The sequence below is a fragment of the Pocillopora verrucosa genome, chromosome 5, assembly GCF_036669915.1.
Source record: "Pocillopora verrucosa isolate sample1 chromosome 5, ASM3666991v2, whole genome shotgun sequence".
In the NCBI taxonomy this organism is placed as follows: Eukaryota; Metazoa; Cnidaria; class Anthozoa; order Scleractinia; family Pocilloporidae; genus Pocillopora; species Pocillopora verrucosa.
Genome location: NC_089316.1, coordinates 22,678,805 through 22,696,135, shown reverse-complemented (window position 1 = coordinate 22,696,135; position 17,331 = coordinate 22,678,805). Strand labels below are relative to the sequence as shown.

The 17,331-nt window shown below is 37.3% G+C and overlaps 1 protein-coding gene across 1 annotated transcript; it reads right to left on the bottom strand.

The window, feature by feature from the left end:
* Positions 1-2,248: 2,248 nt before the first annotated feature.
* On the bottom strand, positions 2,249-5,612 carry LOC136281281 (contactin-associated protein like 5-1-like). The gene is made up of 4 exons (XM_066167684.1): positions 5,474-5,612; positions 4,076-4,389; positions 3,433-3,571; positions 2,249-2,638 (listed from the first exon to the last, which is right to left on the bottom strand). Exons 2-3 carry the CDS (start codon positions 4,319-4,321, stop codon positions 3,467-3,469), a joined length of 351 nt encoding a protein of 116 aa, XP_066023781.1. The 5' UTR covers positions 4,322-4,389; positions 5,474-5,612; the 3' UTR covers positions 2,249-2,638; positions 3,433-3,466.
* Between the last annotated feature and the right edge of the window lie 11,719 nt (positions 5,613-17,331).

Genomic DNA, 17,331 nt, shown 5'->3' with positions numbered 1-17,331 from the left:
CATTTCCAATGTTTCCCAAAGAATAATGATTGTAGATATATGAAAATCATATATATGCGCTGCGGTGAAGAAACGAATATAAGAGATCCTCGCAGCTATGAACACTACGGAGCCAGTAGTTGAAATAAGACCAAAGAGTTCCGATGTTTAATTAGACCATACCAATTTCTGTTTCGAGGCTAGAATGATCAGAACGAAACTAGATTAACTCGTGCTTGAGGATTTCGTTTAATAGCTTCTTATAGTTCAAATGACTACATACGTCACTCGGCAGGCCAGGAGAGAATTCAGGGCTGAAATACCCGCAGCGATTACAATCTTTGCTTTCCGTGAATCAAGTAAACATTATAAAAGATGATGACCTTTTATTCTAATTCGTTATATCAGCTAAATTTGGGTTCACTTAAAATAACCCGCGAAACAGATCATATGACATGAAAAAATTAGCATAATTACGTCACGCAATGCATCACGCTGGGTTTGATGGTCGCAGGGAAATGTCGAGTTTGTCGTTCAATAGAGTTTTGGTCCATGAAAGCGTAAAATCATTAACGATGGAAGCAAATTTGCAGAAAGGAAGGCTATTTCATCGCGTTCCGTGCGCTATATCTCGGGAGAAACTTCAAGAATTCTTTCTGAGTGTTGCGCGTTGTTTCGTAAATAATACTGTGATGTATTTTAACTTGTTTGCGTGTCCTTTTAAGCCATGCAATACGTCTGTAATAACCAGAGTGCCAAATTTTATTCTTTAATTTTGATCTTTTCCACACTGTGCGTTGTTCATGACGTTACATTTCAACGAAAATTATCGAGAAGGCGCTTTCCGACCCTTTCCTTACTTTGTAAGTCACGCAAGCGCGCAAGCGTTACGATCGAGCACGTTTACGTTTACAATTGTTTATGCCTATTGACACATTTTCATAGAATTGTAATGAATTAGGTTTCTTTTTTTGAGAAATTTCTCTCTCCAACATTGAACAGAGGCTCTGACGTCCGCGGTGGAATGGTCAATTTTTAAAAAAATAATTGGTGATTTATTGCGACATTTAAACAGGCTGGTTCTGTTCTGCTTTAGAGCTAGTTTAAATGGGAGTGGGAGCTGACACTAAGAACAACGTTTCCTACTCTCTGCGAGAAGTGCACCCTTCAACAATTACAAAGGGTTAAGGTTAAGGGAACGGGGTCAAAGGTTTATCGTCCTTAGGGACGGCTAAAGGTTTACCGTCCTCTCCGAGAAGGCTAGAGTGTCCTATCATTTCTCAATGGTTCTAACAAAGACTAAAAGTTCTCCTCAGTTATTTCAAGACCATGAGTGTTAGTCCGGTCTGGGGCTTGAACCCTCAACCTTCCGCACGGGAGTCCAGCGCTCTACAACATGAGCTCACTAAGTGCGAATAAAAGACTGAGTCTAACGCTACGAAGCGCTTTATTAACCCAAGAATAGTCAAAACGTTTTACACCAAAAGCATCGATTTAAACGTCATAAAGGTAACTCTTTTCAAGAAAGCTTGATTTCAATCGGATTGTCTTTGTGTTTAGAATTATATGATAAAATCTACCTATAGAAAAAATAAAATCTACCTATCGTAAATTTGTTGCATATGACACACACTTTCGAAATTTGTCTTCAAAAGCACCAAAGTTCAACACCCCGAAGCCCCCAATTTGAAAACAATTCAATTATTTGGTTGTAACTATCGGGACATGAACTACATTAGTAAATCAACTTATTCATTCATTTGCTTGTTTGTTTGTTTGTTTAAAGGTCTATCATAGAAGGAAATAGAATGTAACACTCTGTTACAAGAAACTACTATTGGTAGGCGGTCATGTTGCTAAGCAAGGTTCAAAATGGCGGTGAACAATACTAAATTTTTTGCCACTTTTTAGAAAGCAAATTTTATCAAGGTAGAAATTTTTTGCGAAGCTTAAAAGACGTGCAGTTTCATTATTGTGCGAAAATGTTTTGACGGAGAAGGTGGCGCAATACCTTCTAAGGCGGCTTCAATGGGATTAAACGTGAGCCGTACACTGGGAAAATTAAGCCGCTTGGCGTACAAATAGACAAATGTTAACCATTAATTGTAAGAAACGTGAGCCGTGTCAAATGATCTATTAGCCGTAAAATGGCCAAAAGTTCAACCGTTAGCAGAAAAAGCCATCACCCTAGCGAGACCCTCCTTTTGGGAGCATGCTTCCCCTTCACAGTACATTTTTGCCAACCTTCCCCCTGTCTCGTTTTCTTTCTTTTGCTGCTAAAGCACAGCGAATGTTTATTCTCCGCAATATCGTCCACAACTCCTTGGTTTTACCAGTCCATATGCAAAAAAGTCGCCACAATTCTTGACCGATATAAATATCTGATCACCACAGCAGTCGTTCTCAGAAGTAAAGCAAACCCTCATGTTTACTACACCTTGCGTCACATTAGGGTGATCTCCATCCAACCATCCGGGTCTTTTAGCATTGCAGTGAGATAGAGGAACACAGGCAGTTGGCATTTGAGTACCAGCTGGTTCGACAAAACGGAACCATTTTTTTTCAGAAGGTAAAATTTTTCGGTCACATTGGCCGCCAGCACCCTCGAAGGTTTTCTTCCTTTTCGCCTGACTTAGCACATCATGATTATAGCAGGGGTCTATGGATTAAATAACAATTATTTCATGGACGTGCGTTATAGCAGGGTATATGCGTTAAGTAACAATTATTCCATAGGCGTGCATTGGATATGAGATGGTAAATAGCCAACAAGGCGTCAAATGCCGAATTGGCTTTAACCAATCTTACCTCCAACAGGCGCGGTCAGAATAATGTTTTCATTCAATTTCATTTAATCCTTAATGTTTGCCAGTTTACCTTATTTATCAATCACTAAACGGAGAGGTACCATAAACGGCCTCGTATCTGAGTGCAAAACTTTTCAAAATTTTAAATCGATAGAACACTTCTCTAAAACTTTCCAAGATTCTATAAACAAAAGGTTATTGCAACTATCTCCCCAACAGATTTGGCTATAGCTGTTCTGTTCTCTGAAATGTGTCACAAGTTGGGCGATAGAATCTCCAAATGAATTTAAGAGACTTTTGAAAAATTACTAGGTCAGTATTTAAATGCACAGCATTAATAGAAAACAATAAAGCAATCAGAATTTAAGGATTTTTATTGTGTATTGTTTACTTTTGTCTCAAACCTGACTGAATTTGACGGTGGGTAAGATGAGAATACTACTATCACTACTACTGCTGCGTCTGATACAACTTATTCGAATTGTACTACTACAACTATTAATACTGCAACTACTAGCACTCTACAATTACAGCTACTGCAACTACTACTACTACCACTACCACTACTATTACTATTAACACTACCACTACTACTAAAACTAGTACTTCTACGTCATTGAAAATGTCAAGAAGATGACATACTTACCATCAAATCCATAAACCTCCACTTTTAGGCAATTTCAGACATGCAGCAAATTTGGAATAAAGCGAACATGCCTTGCAGACACTGTCTTTGGAAGCTTGTGTTGGTCAATTGTAACATTTTTGCCCGACCTGTCAAAATGCTTCGGAACAAAAGGAAAGATTAAATGAAAATGATGAGTGATTATTCATTAATATTTTTATAAACGATCATTGTCTTTATTTGGTTAACGCTTTCATTCCTTGAAGGTATTAGCTAATTTTTATTGCTATACTGTAAAATTTGAGAGGAAAGAGAGGTTATATATGTATGAGTCTGTTCAGACAGTGAAGTTGAATTGACTGCAACACCAAGTACGTCATCACGGCAAATCGGTGTTCATCAGAATGGCTCTCATAGAAGGATTTGGTCATACTCTCTCAACCAAGTTATGGAAATGGAAACTCTTACGAGGATTCAGGTCATAACGAGGTTCTTATATGCCATGAGTCCTACATGCTGGTAGGATCATTTATTACTTTTTATAGTATCTCTTGTCATGAACTTTCTAGTGAAGTGACCAGTTATGCAGCCGCCATCATACTTATGGTAATTTTTTTCTTTTCTAGAGCTCTTTACAATCCACTCAGTCATTAAATCACCATACCATAATGGAGCCATCTTCTTGTTTGTAAGGTACCCACTGTCTTCCATTATTTGAGAATAACAGCCTGAATTTGGTCATCCAGCCGTTTGCACCTCCTTGTGTTGCAACAGCACAAACATCGATTGTTCGATTGAAATCAATCTGAAGCCAGTCGTGGGAGCTAGCATTTCCCGCACACCAACCTGTCCCGTTTAGCCGACCATGAGAGGCCTGATGAGATTCATCTAAGTGGGAAGACGCTCTCATCTGCTGATTAGAGATCACGTTGGGATTGGCAACACCAATAGGGTTGTCGAAGCAGTCGTTGACAGGATCTATGCAAGCATAAACGTACTTTCATCTCTTTACATTTTACCTGGTTTGCACAGATAATTTGGCCCTGGGTTAGTTTAACCATTTGATTTAGCCATGTTCATTTGTGGGCAGTTCTTACCTTCAGTTTCGCCTGAAAACACTACTTACGAGGTCTCCACCCTGGTACAAGACACAAACCCAGCTTAACCTCTAATTCTAGATTAATACTGGTCGGTTTTTTGTTGTAACCAATTTTGCGCTTTAAGGTTGCACGAGACAATTTTTCAGAAATTGAAAAGAGGTTAAGTAGTCACATGAAGTCCATCGTAGTCGTTCAGCATAAACCCCATCACCATTCCTCTTTACCGTTATTTAATCAAATGACAGCAAGGCATTATGAGGGGCTTCAGAATGGTCTAACAAATATCACTCTGTATTTTTTATATCACTTCAAAGTGTCACTTTCCGTCAAGCCGTCAATTCAGGATAGGTCCTCCCATTTTCATACATACACACATACATACATGCATGCATACATACATACATACATACATATATAAATATTATGAGAGGAAAAAAGGACGCAACTACATTTCCCGACAAGCCTGTTTCGTGAATCGCTTCACTCTTTAGGGGTTTAATGGGTTTAAACCCCTGAAGAGTGAAGCGATTCACGAAACAGGCTTGTCGGGAAATGTAGTTGCGTCCTTTTTTCCTCTCATAATATTTATTCTGCTCTGCTTCAACGTATTGAGCACTGTTCCACGCGAAAATCGACTTGCAGACTTCCTACATACATATATATATATATATATATATATATATATATATGCGTCCTTTTTCCTCTTAAAATATTTATATATATATATATACTCGCTCGTTGATACCGTGGAGATTGAGAGTGTTGATGTGAAAGATAAATTTTTCTTCTAGAGTTTTGCGGCTCTCCGAACTGCCAAGATGTAGGGAAAGGTCGCAAATTGCCATAAGCTTCTTAGAATGATAAGGGAGATGAAAGTATTTAATGACTGGTTTGGATGCGTTATTGATATTTATGTTATTAACTCAGTCGATGGTACTGTATTATCCTGGAGTATGTCTTACGTCTACATCTGCCTCCCGTTTGGTCAAAGGGACAGACACAGCTGTAATGTCCAATCAGATCTTGACACGTCCCTTTTATGCATGGGTTGCTGGAGCATTCGTCCACTACATCTGAATTAGGGAACGGTGTGAGAAAATAAATTATCTCCTGCGACCATTATTTATCGCCATTAGTCACCCCGAAGAGGGGTGGGGTGGGAGAATTTTGGTTCCCTCACGACAAAACTTACCTGATCCTTCCATAATTGATTCGCAGTATTACTATGACACCCCCCCCCCCCCGCCATATACTCTGTTGGCGACGACTGATATCCCTTGAAAACCATGTTTCTTCCCCCCCCCCCTTCACTACTAGAGGATGTCCTCTCTGAATTTGATGAGGATGGCTCTAGTGCCCATTCTGGCCGGTAGGAGTCCCTTAAGAGCATGAAACCACTTCCCAAAACCACGGTACTCTCGAAACCTCTTGATTCCGGTGGCGGCTTTTTGTGTCAGAACTGCCTGCTTATAGACGCTGACACACTTTTTAAACTTGCTACGTAACTGAGGGACAGTAGATGTGATTACTTCACCTCTGCTAAAGGCCCTTACATTAAGCTCTTCTAATATCTTTTCGTAAATGGGCCCATTTTTTTGGCTTTTGCAGTGGGTGAAGATTAGCTTTCTTTTATAACTGTTGCTACTGACAACAATGTCGATAAAGTCATCTAGTACTTTTTCAGGCCACTTAGATTTCCTGGCAGATTCCTTTCTTAATGGCTCCCTTTCCTTTTTCCACAAACAGTTGCAGGGCATCATCAGTGTCATCGCTCTCCGTCTCATCATTATCTTGTTCGTCATCTGTGTCATCAAAACTTTCATCAATTCTCCTCCTACAGTATACAAACATAAAGACCATACTAAGGCAAAGCTTTGTATTTAATGAAAACTATTTTCACAGAGGAAGCGGAGAGTACAGAGTCAACACATGTTTAAAGCCCAGGGCCAGGTATTTCAAAAACCGATTAACAATAATGTATCAGTCAATTCAAAGAACGCCCCTCTCCCTTTCCCAACCCTTTTGCAACACTTTTGTCTTTTAAATCTGAACTTTCTGTGAAGCCCTCAGCAATGAAGCATTGGACTGTGTAAACTACCCACATCTTGGGAATTCGACTAAAATTATTCTCAAGTCGAACGCCCGGAGAGGTACATGGATGCTTGCAACATAAAGTCAATTACAGGTCAAATATATTTTGTATAAAAGTGTTTCTCTTATTAATGTTTCGTGGAGTTTGAGATTGGGTGCTTGAAACATAGTTGACTGAAACATAAACTGGGGATTTTTAGTCGACTACAGGTTAAATATATTTTTAAATAATATTTCGTGGAGTCTGAAATCAGTCAAAATCAAAACTGGCTGAGCAAAAATATGAACTAATCGTGCTTCAAACAACGCGGCCCTTTTTTGTGTAAAAGACACAATCTGAACAACAGTGTTGGCAAACTCAACAGTGAAAGGTATGATAATCTACGGTATAGTGAAGGCCAGGAATTCACACAATTTACCCTCAATTGATAGCATTAAAAAATATTATACACATGAAGTGAGCATGAAACAATTATTCCCCACACTTTCTTTTCTGTTGGTCGAACGGATTCGCTTCCGTAATCTTTCAATCGAGCTTGTGCTGCACGGTCGTAACGGTTCTTACTAAAGCTTACCTTTTCGGTTTTACCTCCGTGGTTGATGTATTTCGACGTTTGCTGTTTGATTGATCATTAGTTTGATCACCTGAAATCATCTCTTTCTCCAGTTTCTCATGAAAGCAAAGCTTGCAATAGGCTATTGACCTTTCCTGCTTCCAGCCCACAACATTTTCGTCGTTTTCAAAGACACAGCATATAGTGCAAAAGTACTCCTTACACGTTAGACATGTATACTTTGTTGTTTTAAAACAAGATGAGCACATACTTTCCTCCCTTTCCCGCCATATTGTTCGAAGGCTTTTGCGCATGGCATGTATGCGAAACGTTCTGAATTGTGGGTAAAATATAATTTATTTAATATATATATATAATGTATGCATTAGATTCAGTACATGAAAAGTTCGACGTATGAAACAATGTCGATCTTTTACCGTTTTATCCGACAAGCCTGGTCGGATAGAACGGTACTGTCGACCCGAATACAAATCTGCCGATCCTAATTGATTCGTACGTCGTACTTTTCATTTACTTAATAGCAACTTTAGGTTCGGTACATGAAAAGTTCGACGTTTGAACAGGGCCTTAGCTACACTTACATCGTATGTTTTCCTTTTTTTCAATTTTTTTTCTTTGTTAATTTCCATGAGAAACATGACGTAAGTTGTGAGACGGAACTTTGTATAGTTATAGTGTTTATTCTATCGAGATAAACACCCGAAGAGAAATTCCATATCTATGTGCGCCCATGTGTTATTCTATATATATATTTATTGAGTATAACAAATGCCTCTAAACTAACTGTTTGGATCGTTTCCAATCGAAACTTGTATTTCTATCACGTGCACAGGAGGCGTCTATTAATTATCCATCAAAAGATTCAAATAATTTCCGAAGGACTATTCAACTAACGTTAATCCTCAGGAAAAACATCTACGCGGGGGAGTAATGTATGTTAGGTATTTAGTCTTTCAGCTTTATTTTGTTTTGGTTTGCCTCTCCAATTTCTAAACATCATCTCTTTGCACGTTTTGACATATGTTTCACGTTGTTTTTTTAAAAATACGAATTTGATATTGAATCCATTTCTATCACGTGCACAGGAGCCGTCTATTAAGTAAACAACAAAAGATTCAAATAATTTCCGAAGGAATATTCAACTCACGTTAATCCTCAGGAAAAACATCTACGCGGGGGAGTAATGTATGTTAGGTATTTAGTCTTTCAGCTTTATTTTGTTTTGGTTTGCCTTTCCAATTTCTAAACATCATCTCTTTGCACGTTTTGACATATGTTTCACGTCGTTTTTTTAAAAATACGAATTTGATGTTGAATCCTACAATATTCTGAAGTCGACATTTGTTTTAGATGTGTGAGCGACTGGGTAAGACTTCTTACCTCAATACCCAAGTATAAAAAGTCATCCATAGGTTTTATATCGTTCGGATGTTTTAATTGGTCCGAGTCACTCAGCTGACACAGGACTTTGTCTTTCCTTACTTGACCTATGTTGATTGATCGACATTTCTGCTCCACGATACATCGATTTCTGCAGTGGTTATTTATGTGTGGTCCAATAAATAACGTAATATTGGCAAAGACATGACCCACCAAAGCAAAGCCACGGCTTGGTTCTGAAAACTTGACACGTCTGCAGATTTCTGAAAATTTTAAAACAGGTCCTTTCAATAAGCTTTACAACCCCGACATAACCCAGCTTTAGTTACTGAAGCGTAGATGAAAGCTCGAAGAGAACCTGTCCCAGGCTTCCTGTTGGAAACACCAAGAGGACACGAATATTTCCAAATTACTTTTTTAAGTAAACGTTTTCATCTATTATACGCCTGAAGTTTTTTATTTCCCTTAAAAGATAAAGGTTTCAAAAAAATCAAAATATTGAGAGTGAAAAGCGAAAAAAAAAAATTAAATATAAACTCCTTACAGAGTCTCTTTCTTTAACCTTTTGTGCACGCCTGTATTGGAATAGAATACAACTCAGAGACTAGACTTTGTTTAACAAAAATGTTTAAAAAAATTTTTTTTAACCATTGTGTGAGGTTTGGTTATCACGATCCTGCCAGCTAGGCTTTTCACATGAAAGATTTTTCTGTTAATGATGATGAAATCAAGCCTCTCAGGGAAAAAAAAAACAAAAAAATAAACCAAAGACAACGAGAAACTGTGTGATTTGTATTTTGAGAGTAACACAGGAATATAGCTTGTGAAGTTTTATGACTGAGACTTCGGTAAAACCGAGGTCGACTACTATTACCTTACAGCAATTTTTGAAACCTCAAATGTAAAAACAATCAAACAACGTATTTTATTATAATTATTATTTACCTTTCAGAAATACTGAACTGTACCTACCTTGGTTTGCAGTCACACGGTTGTGAGAGTAACCTCCTAATAGGGCAAAGAGATACAGAAAAAGCTTCATTCTAGACATTTCGCCTGTACAGAAGCTCCATTCGCTCATACCAAAGAAACCGCGTTTTTAATGGCTGTATCATCTCTGACAAAAGTTCATCACCCAACAGTGCATGAATACATGTAAGACTCTGTGTCGACATGGTGGCACCAATGCTTTATGACCAAGGAAGTATTCCTTAATTTTTAATGATGTAAATGTTTTTGTTAAGCAGAGAAAAAAGGATGAATAAAGATGTGTTACGTTTTTTTTTCCGGAATGGCATGACACATTTAAGCTTTCTCACGCCTTTTGTGTTCAGAATAGTAAACAGAGGAGTTTTTACTTGGATCAATTTTGATCTTATTTTAGTGAGACAGTCTAAGCAAATGTTTTTGGTCTAATCCCCTTGTTATAGAATGTGAATTGCTCTGGCGCTGCTGAAACGCAACGGTTTTTTTAATAATTGTCTTAGAAACGACTTAGTGAAAGTATTCTCCATCGATACTTTTCCTATCGCATCGGGAAAAATATAATCCTGGACTTACCAGGAATATGGGAGAACTCATCTTTTCATTTCGAATTTTTCCCCCTGTAGGGCTGTTGAATCTTTTAAAGGTATGCCGTGATACACCCTCATAACAATGTGTGAGCGTTTACATTTAACATTATCTAATTTCAGGCACACGTTAAAATAGCTTGTAGTGCCAAATGATTTATGCCCATCTATTATTTAACAATTACAAGTCTCAGTCTCATTGAATTGCGTTGAATAATCCTCGAGTTGAAGTCGAGGAGATTATTCAAAAATCTTCATCTTCATCATTTGTTGTTACGAGTCTGTTGAATATGGGACTCGTTATTTTTTCTTTTTCCCTTTTTTAGTTCCGAATAAGAGAAAATAAAATTAGCTGATAAATGTTTTATAGAATTATGTAACTTCTTTTGGGTACTGTTTTCCTGATTACTCCGGATAACGTGCTGGTTGGAATAGTTCAATATTTTATTATTTTATTTGCTTTTTTTTTTTTTTTTTTATTCTGTTTTGTTTTTTTGTGTTTTTTTTTGTTTAATTCTGTTCGTTGTATAGAGACTTTACGGGTCTGTAAATAAGTCAATCTTTTTCTACGCATTTTTTTCTCTTTTCCCATTTTTAGTTCAGGATTCAAGGAAATATAACAAAATGAAATCTTTTTTTACATAATCATATAATGCCAAACAGACCTTTTTTGAGCAGTGCAGTATGCAGGTAGAATTTTGATTTTAATATGTTTGCGGGTGTTTTGCTTTGTTTTGTTTTGTTTTGTTTTGTTCTTTTTATGAGTATTTTGATATAGTGTTTCTTATGGATATCAGTTCTGTGTACAATCATCCCCCCCCCAGCCCACTCTACCCATAATGGTAGTTTAATACATTCCATAATAACGAAGAGGACCAACCCGTGGTTTCAAAAGGCCGTAGCTATCAAATAAGCCGCAGTTCTTAAACGAAATAAACTGGTGCTAATAGCAGCAGTCTTTTTATTTTTCGAAGCACACCTCATGTTAACAACTTCTTGTGCCTCATACTTCTAAAAAACGGTTTCTGAAATCAGAATTTTGTTCTCCCCCCAAAAAAGTTTTGACTTCGTTACCTAGAGTTTGCTTATAAACGAAATTTGCTGAGTAAGACGTTGATTTGCTTTCATCCATTGGGAATTAGGACCAAAAGTAGTAAATACGGATACTTGAGCCCTTGCTCTTGTTCTTTTCTTTATCTTGCATGATTGAAAAATCTTTATTAGAATTTACAAAACTACAAAACTGTTATTTATGATTCTTAGAGGTAAGAAACATATCACTTCAGATTTTTCACCAACTGCAACAGCAGGTGGTATTGATAATGTGCAAAGTTGACCTGCAACCCTTGACAGCGTTATCGCAATGATGAGTAGCAATCATTGACAAAGATGACAAATGAGATATATCGCGCGATAAAATCAATATGTGGCGCGATAAATGGAAATTATAAATGAAAAATTATCGCGCGATAAATGGGAAACTTGTAAGGTCGCACGTGATTGGCTGTCACGCACGTTGTTTCCGAATAAGACGACAATGGCTGCAACAATTGCAAAGTACTTTCCTAACGGGGTTGGCGATACAGAAGTGACATCTAGAAATTTACAAACCTGCAATGTAATCAGAAAGATTAGATAATCCACACTTGTTCTCAGACACTAACAGCCATCTCTGAAAGTGTCTCGTACGATTTCGCAAAATCAAGGTTTACTGTACTGATTCACAGAGCTATGTGTCGTAGAAGTATTGCAAAGGAATACTCAATGATATTTTCACGAAAATAAAACTAACTATTGTCTTAAAAATATACCTCCTTAACTGTTGCAGCCTTTGTCGTCCATTGAAACAACGTGCGTGATAGCCGATCACGGGCGACCTAGCAAGTTTCCCATTTATCGCGCGATAAAGTTGAATTTTATCGGAATCCAATTACCCTTCCTACGGAAAATTTAACCTTTACTGACGCCTAAAAAACGAATTTGCACTGTTCCAAGTTTTAAAATCTTTTTCCATATTGTAGGGTCTTTCGATGGATTCAAGGATTAACAGATTCAATTGGAATGAATTCCTCCGCGCGAATGACTCATGGTTTTATTGTTCTAAGTTTAAATGACAAATAATTCCACTTTCTCATCCAAAGTTATTCTCAGCTAGGAAAAGGACGGTGCAACCTTTTTCTTCATAAAAGCAATAAAAATTTCCCCATACGTTGATATTACGCAACATAACGGTTTAAGTTTCTTAAAATCTCAAAGGGGTCGAACTGCAAATGAAGTGAAAAGTACAAAGCTTGAGGTAACCGTTAAGAATATCTGTAGAGCGGCATTATCAGAATAAAATCTGGCTTCGACCAGCCATCATTACGGAAAAAAAATGTAAGATTACACCAAACGAATAGAAAAAGTAGGAAAATTAAGAAAAACAACCATCACCCGTGGTCTCATTTCTCCCGCGCAGCCTCAATGAAATATCTTCAGTCGAATATTACATACATTTTCGCAGCAAACGATAGGAAAAGTATCAATGGAGAATACTTTCACTGAGTCGTTTCTAAGACAATTATTAAAAAAACCGTTGCGTTTCAGCAGCGCCAGAGCAAATCACATTCCATAACAAGGGGATTAGACCAAAAACCACATCCTGCATAATTTATGACACTATCATCTTGGTTATGGAACGTCATTATCTTGCAGAATTAAATAAATGAAATTAAGTCAGGTTTGTGGCGTACGACAAAAATCATCCTTTTTGAGTTTTTGTTTCTGACTACAAATAAGGTTCATGAGAAATGCTATGCCAAAGGTTTGCAAAGGTTTTTACCAACATATTTGTCATGTAGTACTAACACCTATTGTCTATAACTTGGGGTTAGAAATAATCACTATTCTTGTAAGCAGTAAGATTGGTTCGATTAATGACTGAGCACTAGAATCCTCAAAAGCTAAGAATTGGATTCTGTCCAAAAAGTCCCGCCAGAGCGATAATGAAGAAAATCTAATATCCAAATATGGTACTCCAGTGATGCTGAATTTTCTCCAGACTTAACAAAAATGACTACGGTTTTGTAAACAGATTAGGCAAGGAGTAAGTACTTTATTGACGCAATGAATAGAAAAGAGCTAGAATCGTATTTCATGTAATTTCTTAACATTACGGTCAAAAATTATGTATAAATTCGAGATATTCTGCATAAAATAAAGAAGATAAGTTAAAAATGCCATCCCTTTCACATTGCAGTTTCACACGCCAGTTCATGAAGTCCTCACGGGATAAACTTGGACCTAACAATGCGCTTTAGAGCCAGGACAACGTTGCTAAGGAGCGCCTAAGCTATGAGTCGGTCTTTTAAAGAAGTTGCTGCCCACTTAACAGTTTAAACACAGGGTGATCGCGAAAAAGTCTATTCAAGAGACGTAAGACTGAAAACTGACATTCAGGCTTTCATCAAAATATTGCTGCAGAAATGTCACAAGCTCTTTGGCCAAGCTGCAAACACGATTAGGTGTACGAGTCTTGTTGACATTTAGTTGTAATAGTGATGATAATGATAATAATAATAATAATTTATTTAAATAGCGTTATTTCTATCGCTATCCAATAGCGCTTTATAATGACTGAAATGCATGGTAACTCATAGTAATATCTACGATGAGAACCAACTTTTTTTCTTTTTTTTCTTTTTAATTTTTATTTTTAAAAAAAAACCGTTTTACATTTTTTTAAAAAAGAGAAAAAAAAAGAAAGAAAATTACAGCAGTATAAAGTAAATAAAATTGTATAAGGTCAGTAAATAAATAAATAAATAAATAAACAAAAATATTAATACAAGGCTACCCAAGGTAAAGTTATTTCAACTGAGTGATTGTAAAAGTTTTTCCCATTTTATTAAGTGCAGGTTTAGTTTTTTTCTTTTCTTTAGCTAGGTAGTCTTCTATTTTAAAAATTTTTTTGAGGTGCGCGAGGAAGATAATAAAGCTTGGGGTAATAGATTTCTGTCTGCAGAGAAAGATGGTCTGCTTCGCTATTAACATGTTGTGATTTAAAAGCATAAAGTAATTATCGACATCAAATAAGCCATACTTTCAAACACAAAGTTTTCTTGAATACCAATAAGGAATGTGCAATAACAGAGGTTGCAGGAGGTAACTAAATCCATAGGAAAATGAGCCGTGATTATAAACCGAAATTAACTGAACGTGGCAACAACGCTTTTCATTTTTCGTAAAACTCACTTTTATATTAACAACACCTTATGTCTCATGTGAGTGATGTTAATTGGCCAGCCGGTTGAGATAGCGCTGCAGCGAAAGCGGAAGCAAGAAGCAAGAAAGGGTACCAGGTTCTTGCATAATTTAGAAGGGGTACCAGGGTTTTCCATCAAGTAAATAATCACTGCCTTAGGATGGCGGTAAGGTATAGTTGTCTTTCTCTAACCTTAGGTGACTATAAATACAGTAGGTGCAAATCTGATTTTCTTCCCAATAGTAAGAATAAAACTAATGCGTTACAACTCTATATTGTACCCGAGCGTATTTTCAGTAGAAATCTAATTAAATAAGGGAAAAGCTACTAGTATATAATCATTGCCACCGCCTACAACTTGGCCACTGCCACTGCCGTCGTCACCGCCTTCGTCACTGCCTTTGTCACCACCTTCGTCACCGCCATCGCCACCATTACCTCCACCACCACCACCACCACCTCCGCCTTCGCCTCCACCACCACCGCCGCCACGGGCGAGATCAACTTGACAGATATTTTCTATAGCCATTTCTAAACAGAGATAAATGTTTTCATGTGTTAAAGGTTCAGGCTGCAACAAGAGATCTGTTATCGTTTTTTAAAATTAACAACAGTCTAAGATGAAAAACTGTATTTCTCAGGCATTGATATCTGATTAAAATGTTGCTGATTTGGAAAACCAGCGAGCAACTGATTTTCTCCTGAGCTGTGCCAGCCTCTAACATTCCGAAATACACTGGGTGAAGGAGGCTAGTTTAAAAATGTCGTCAAGCTGTATTGGTGAGCTTACCTTCTTCGCACTTTCTCGCCATATCATAATTTTTCTAAGGATTAAAACAACATATTTACCTATTGGTCATATATCATAATTGATATATTAGGATGACATGAAAAAAGGGAATAAAAGAAATATATTCGCGACTATGATCTTGGGCAAAAAAAGACTCGTAAATCGACGCATTAAATTTTAATAAATTCAATAAATATATAGTACTTCCACAAAACGGTCTCTGATCAAAACTCTGCTCTCCCATTAAAAAGTTTTAGCTTCGCTGCTCAAAGTTTGCTCGTAAATAAAATTTGCTGATTGAGAAGCTAAAGTCTCGGCACTGTTCAAGAAGGATGATGAAACTGACAAACAGAGCTATGGACCAATTTCCCTACTATGCGTCTCAGGAAAATTGATTGAACAGACTGTTGCCACCACAATAACAACTCATATTTCGGAACATAATCTTGGCTATTCTCACCAGTGGGCCTAAAAAAAGTCACCCAACCGAATTGTTGTTGGTAAAAATGATCGGGAACTGGAGAAGTCCACTGGATAAAAATCTAGTTGTTGGCATCGTCTTTGATGACGTCCGCAAGGCCGTCGATTCTATCTCTCATCATGTCCTGCTGAATAAGTTGCAAGCATTCGTTTTTGCTGGCGATCTATTGTGCTGGATTGAAGATTATTTAGATGACTGCTCTCGAGCTTCAGTCGGTTTTGGTCGGTGTTCAGTCCGAAACTTTACTTGTGAAGTTTGGCGTGCCACAGGGATCTGTTTTGGGACATACCCTGTTTTCGTTGTTTTGCAACGATCTGCCTGATATAGTTGAGGATTGTGATGGAGAAATTCATATCTATGCTGACAACATTAAGATTTACGTGACTGCGTCTTCTCCCGATATGGTTGTTTTTGCCTTGAACGTCATCCTTCAGAAGTTGTATGACTGGTGCTGCCTTAACCGCCTCATACCCCCCCCCCCCGGTAGAACCGAGTACATGATGAGTGTACATCCGATCAAGTCAACCAGGCGTTTAGGCAGCGAAATTTACAGTGATCTTAATTGGAACGTTCACGTAAAAGAGTTTATTAGTCCTTTTCATAAAAATTGAATCTTCTTAGATATTTGTATTTCTTATCAAGTAATTTTACTATCTGTTACCTATGGGTTGGTTGTATTCCTAAGGCAAATCGGTCTTTGATGAGCTGAAGAGGATACACGTACGTGCCTCAAAGATCATCTATGGCCCGGATTGGTACAAACCCAGCGATTAGGTCTTAGTCCTAAGCAAGTGGCCCACTGTTAAAGGTTTATGCGAATATAGATTATTTATGTTAGCACACGACTGTTTTTATAACTTCTTCCCCGTTCCTATTATGAAGCTATTTTCGAAATATGGATTACCTTTTGTGACCAAAACCAAATACTGAAATTCTTCGCAAGTCCACTTGTTACAAAGTCGTATCTCTTTGGAATTCTCGTGACAACCGTGCGCGTGCAATCTCAAGCAAAAGCTTATTTAAAAATTTTCTTAAACGCAGAACTTCATGCGAATAGATTAGCTTACAAATATATAATTTTTTTAAAAATAGGTTGGATCTTTTTTTAAATTTCAATTAGTTTTAAAGCTTTTTATTCACTTGTAAACTTTGTTTTAACTTCAAAATACACGACCACATCAGCTCCACTGTAATTTTTATCGTGTTTAAATAAATGTTGTTGTTGTTGTTAAGACGTTGATTGAAATTGCTTAATCCGTTGGGAATTGGAACCAAAGTAGTTCTCTCGACTTCCCGTCGAAAAAAAGTTTTTTTTTGCCCACGAAAAGGGGTTAGGACACGTGGTTCACAACAAAAGAAAGTTAATACCTTCATGGTAAATTAAGTTCAGTTCAATAACAATCTGCTGGCAGCTTTTACGACTAATGGCGTTAAACACTCTGTTCCTCTTCACTGTTTTACATTTTCCCACGTGACTGGATGTCAACAAGTACTTTCACCGCATTTCCAATGTTTCCCAAAGAATAATGATTGTAGATATATGAAAATCATATATATGCGCTGCGGTGAAGAAACGAATATAAGAGATCCTCGCAGCTATGAACACTACTGAGCTAGTAGTTGAAATAAGACCAAAGAGTTCCGATGTTTAATTAGACCATGCCAATTTCCATTTCGAGGCTAGAATGA

Coding starts and splice junctions, on each gene's coding strand:
- LOC136281281 (XM_066167684.1), bottom strand. CDS start 4,321: ATGAGAGCGTCTTCCCACTTAGATGAATCTCATCAGGCCTCTCATGGT. Junction 3,572..4,075: donor AAGAAGATGGCTCCATTATG/GTATGGTGATTT, acceptor TTTGTTCCGAAG/CATTTTGACAGGTCGGGCAA.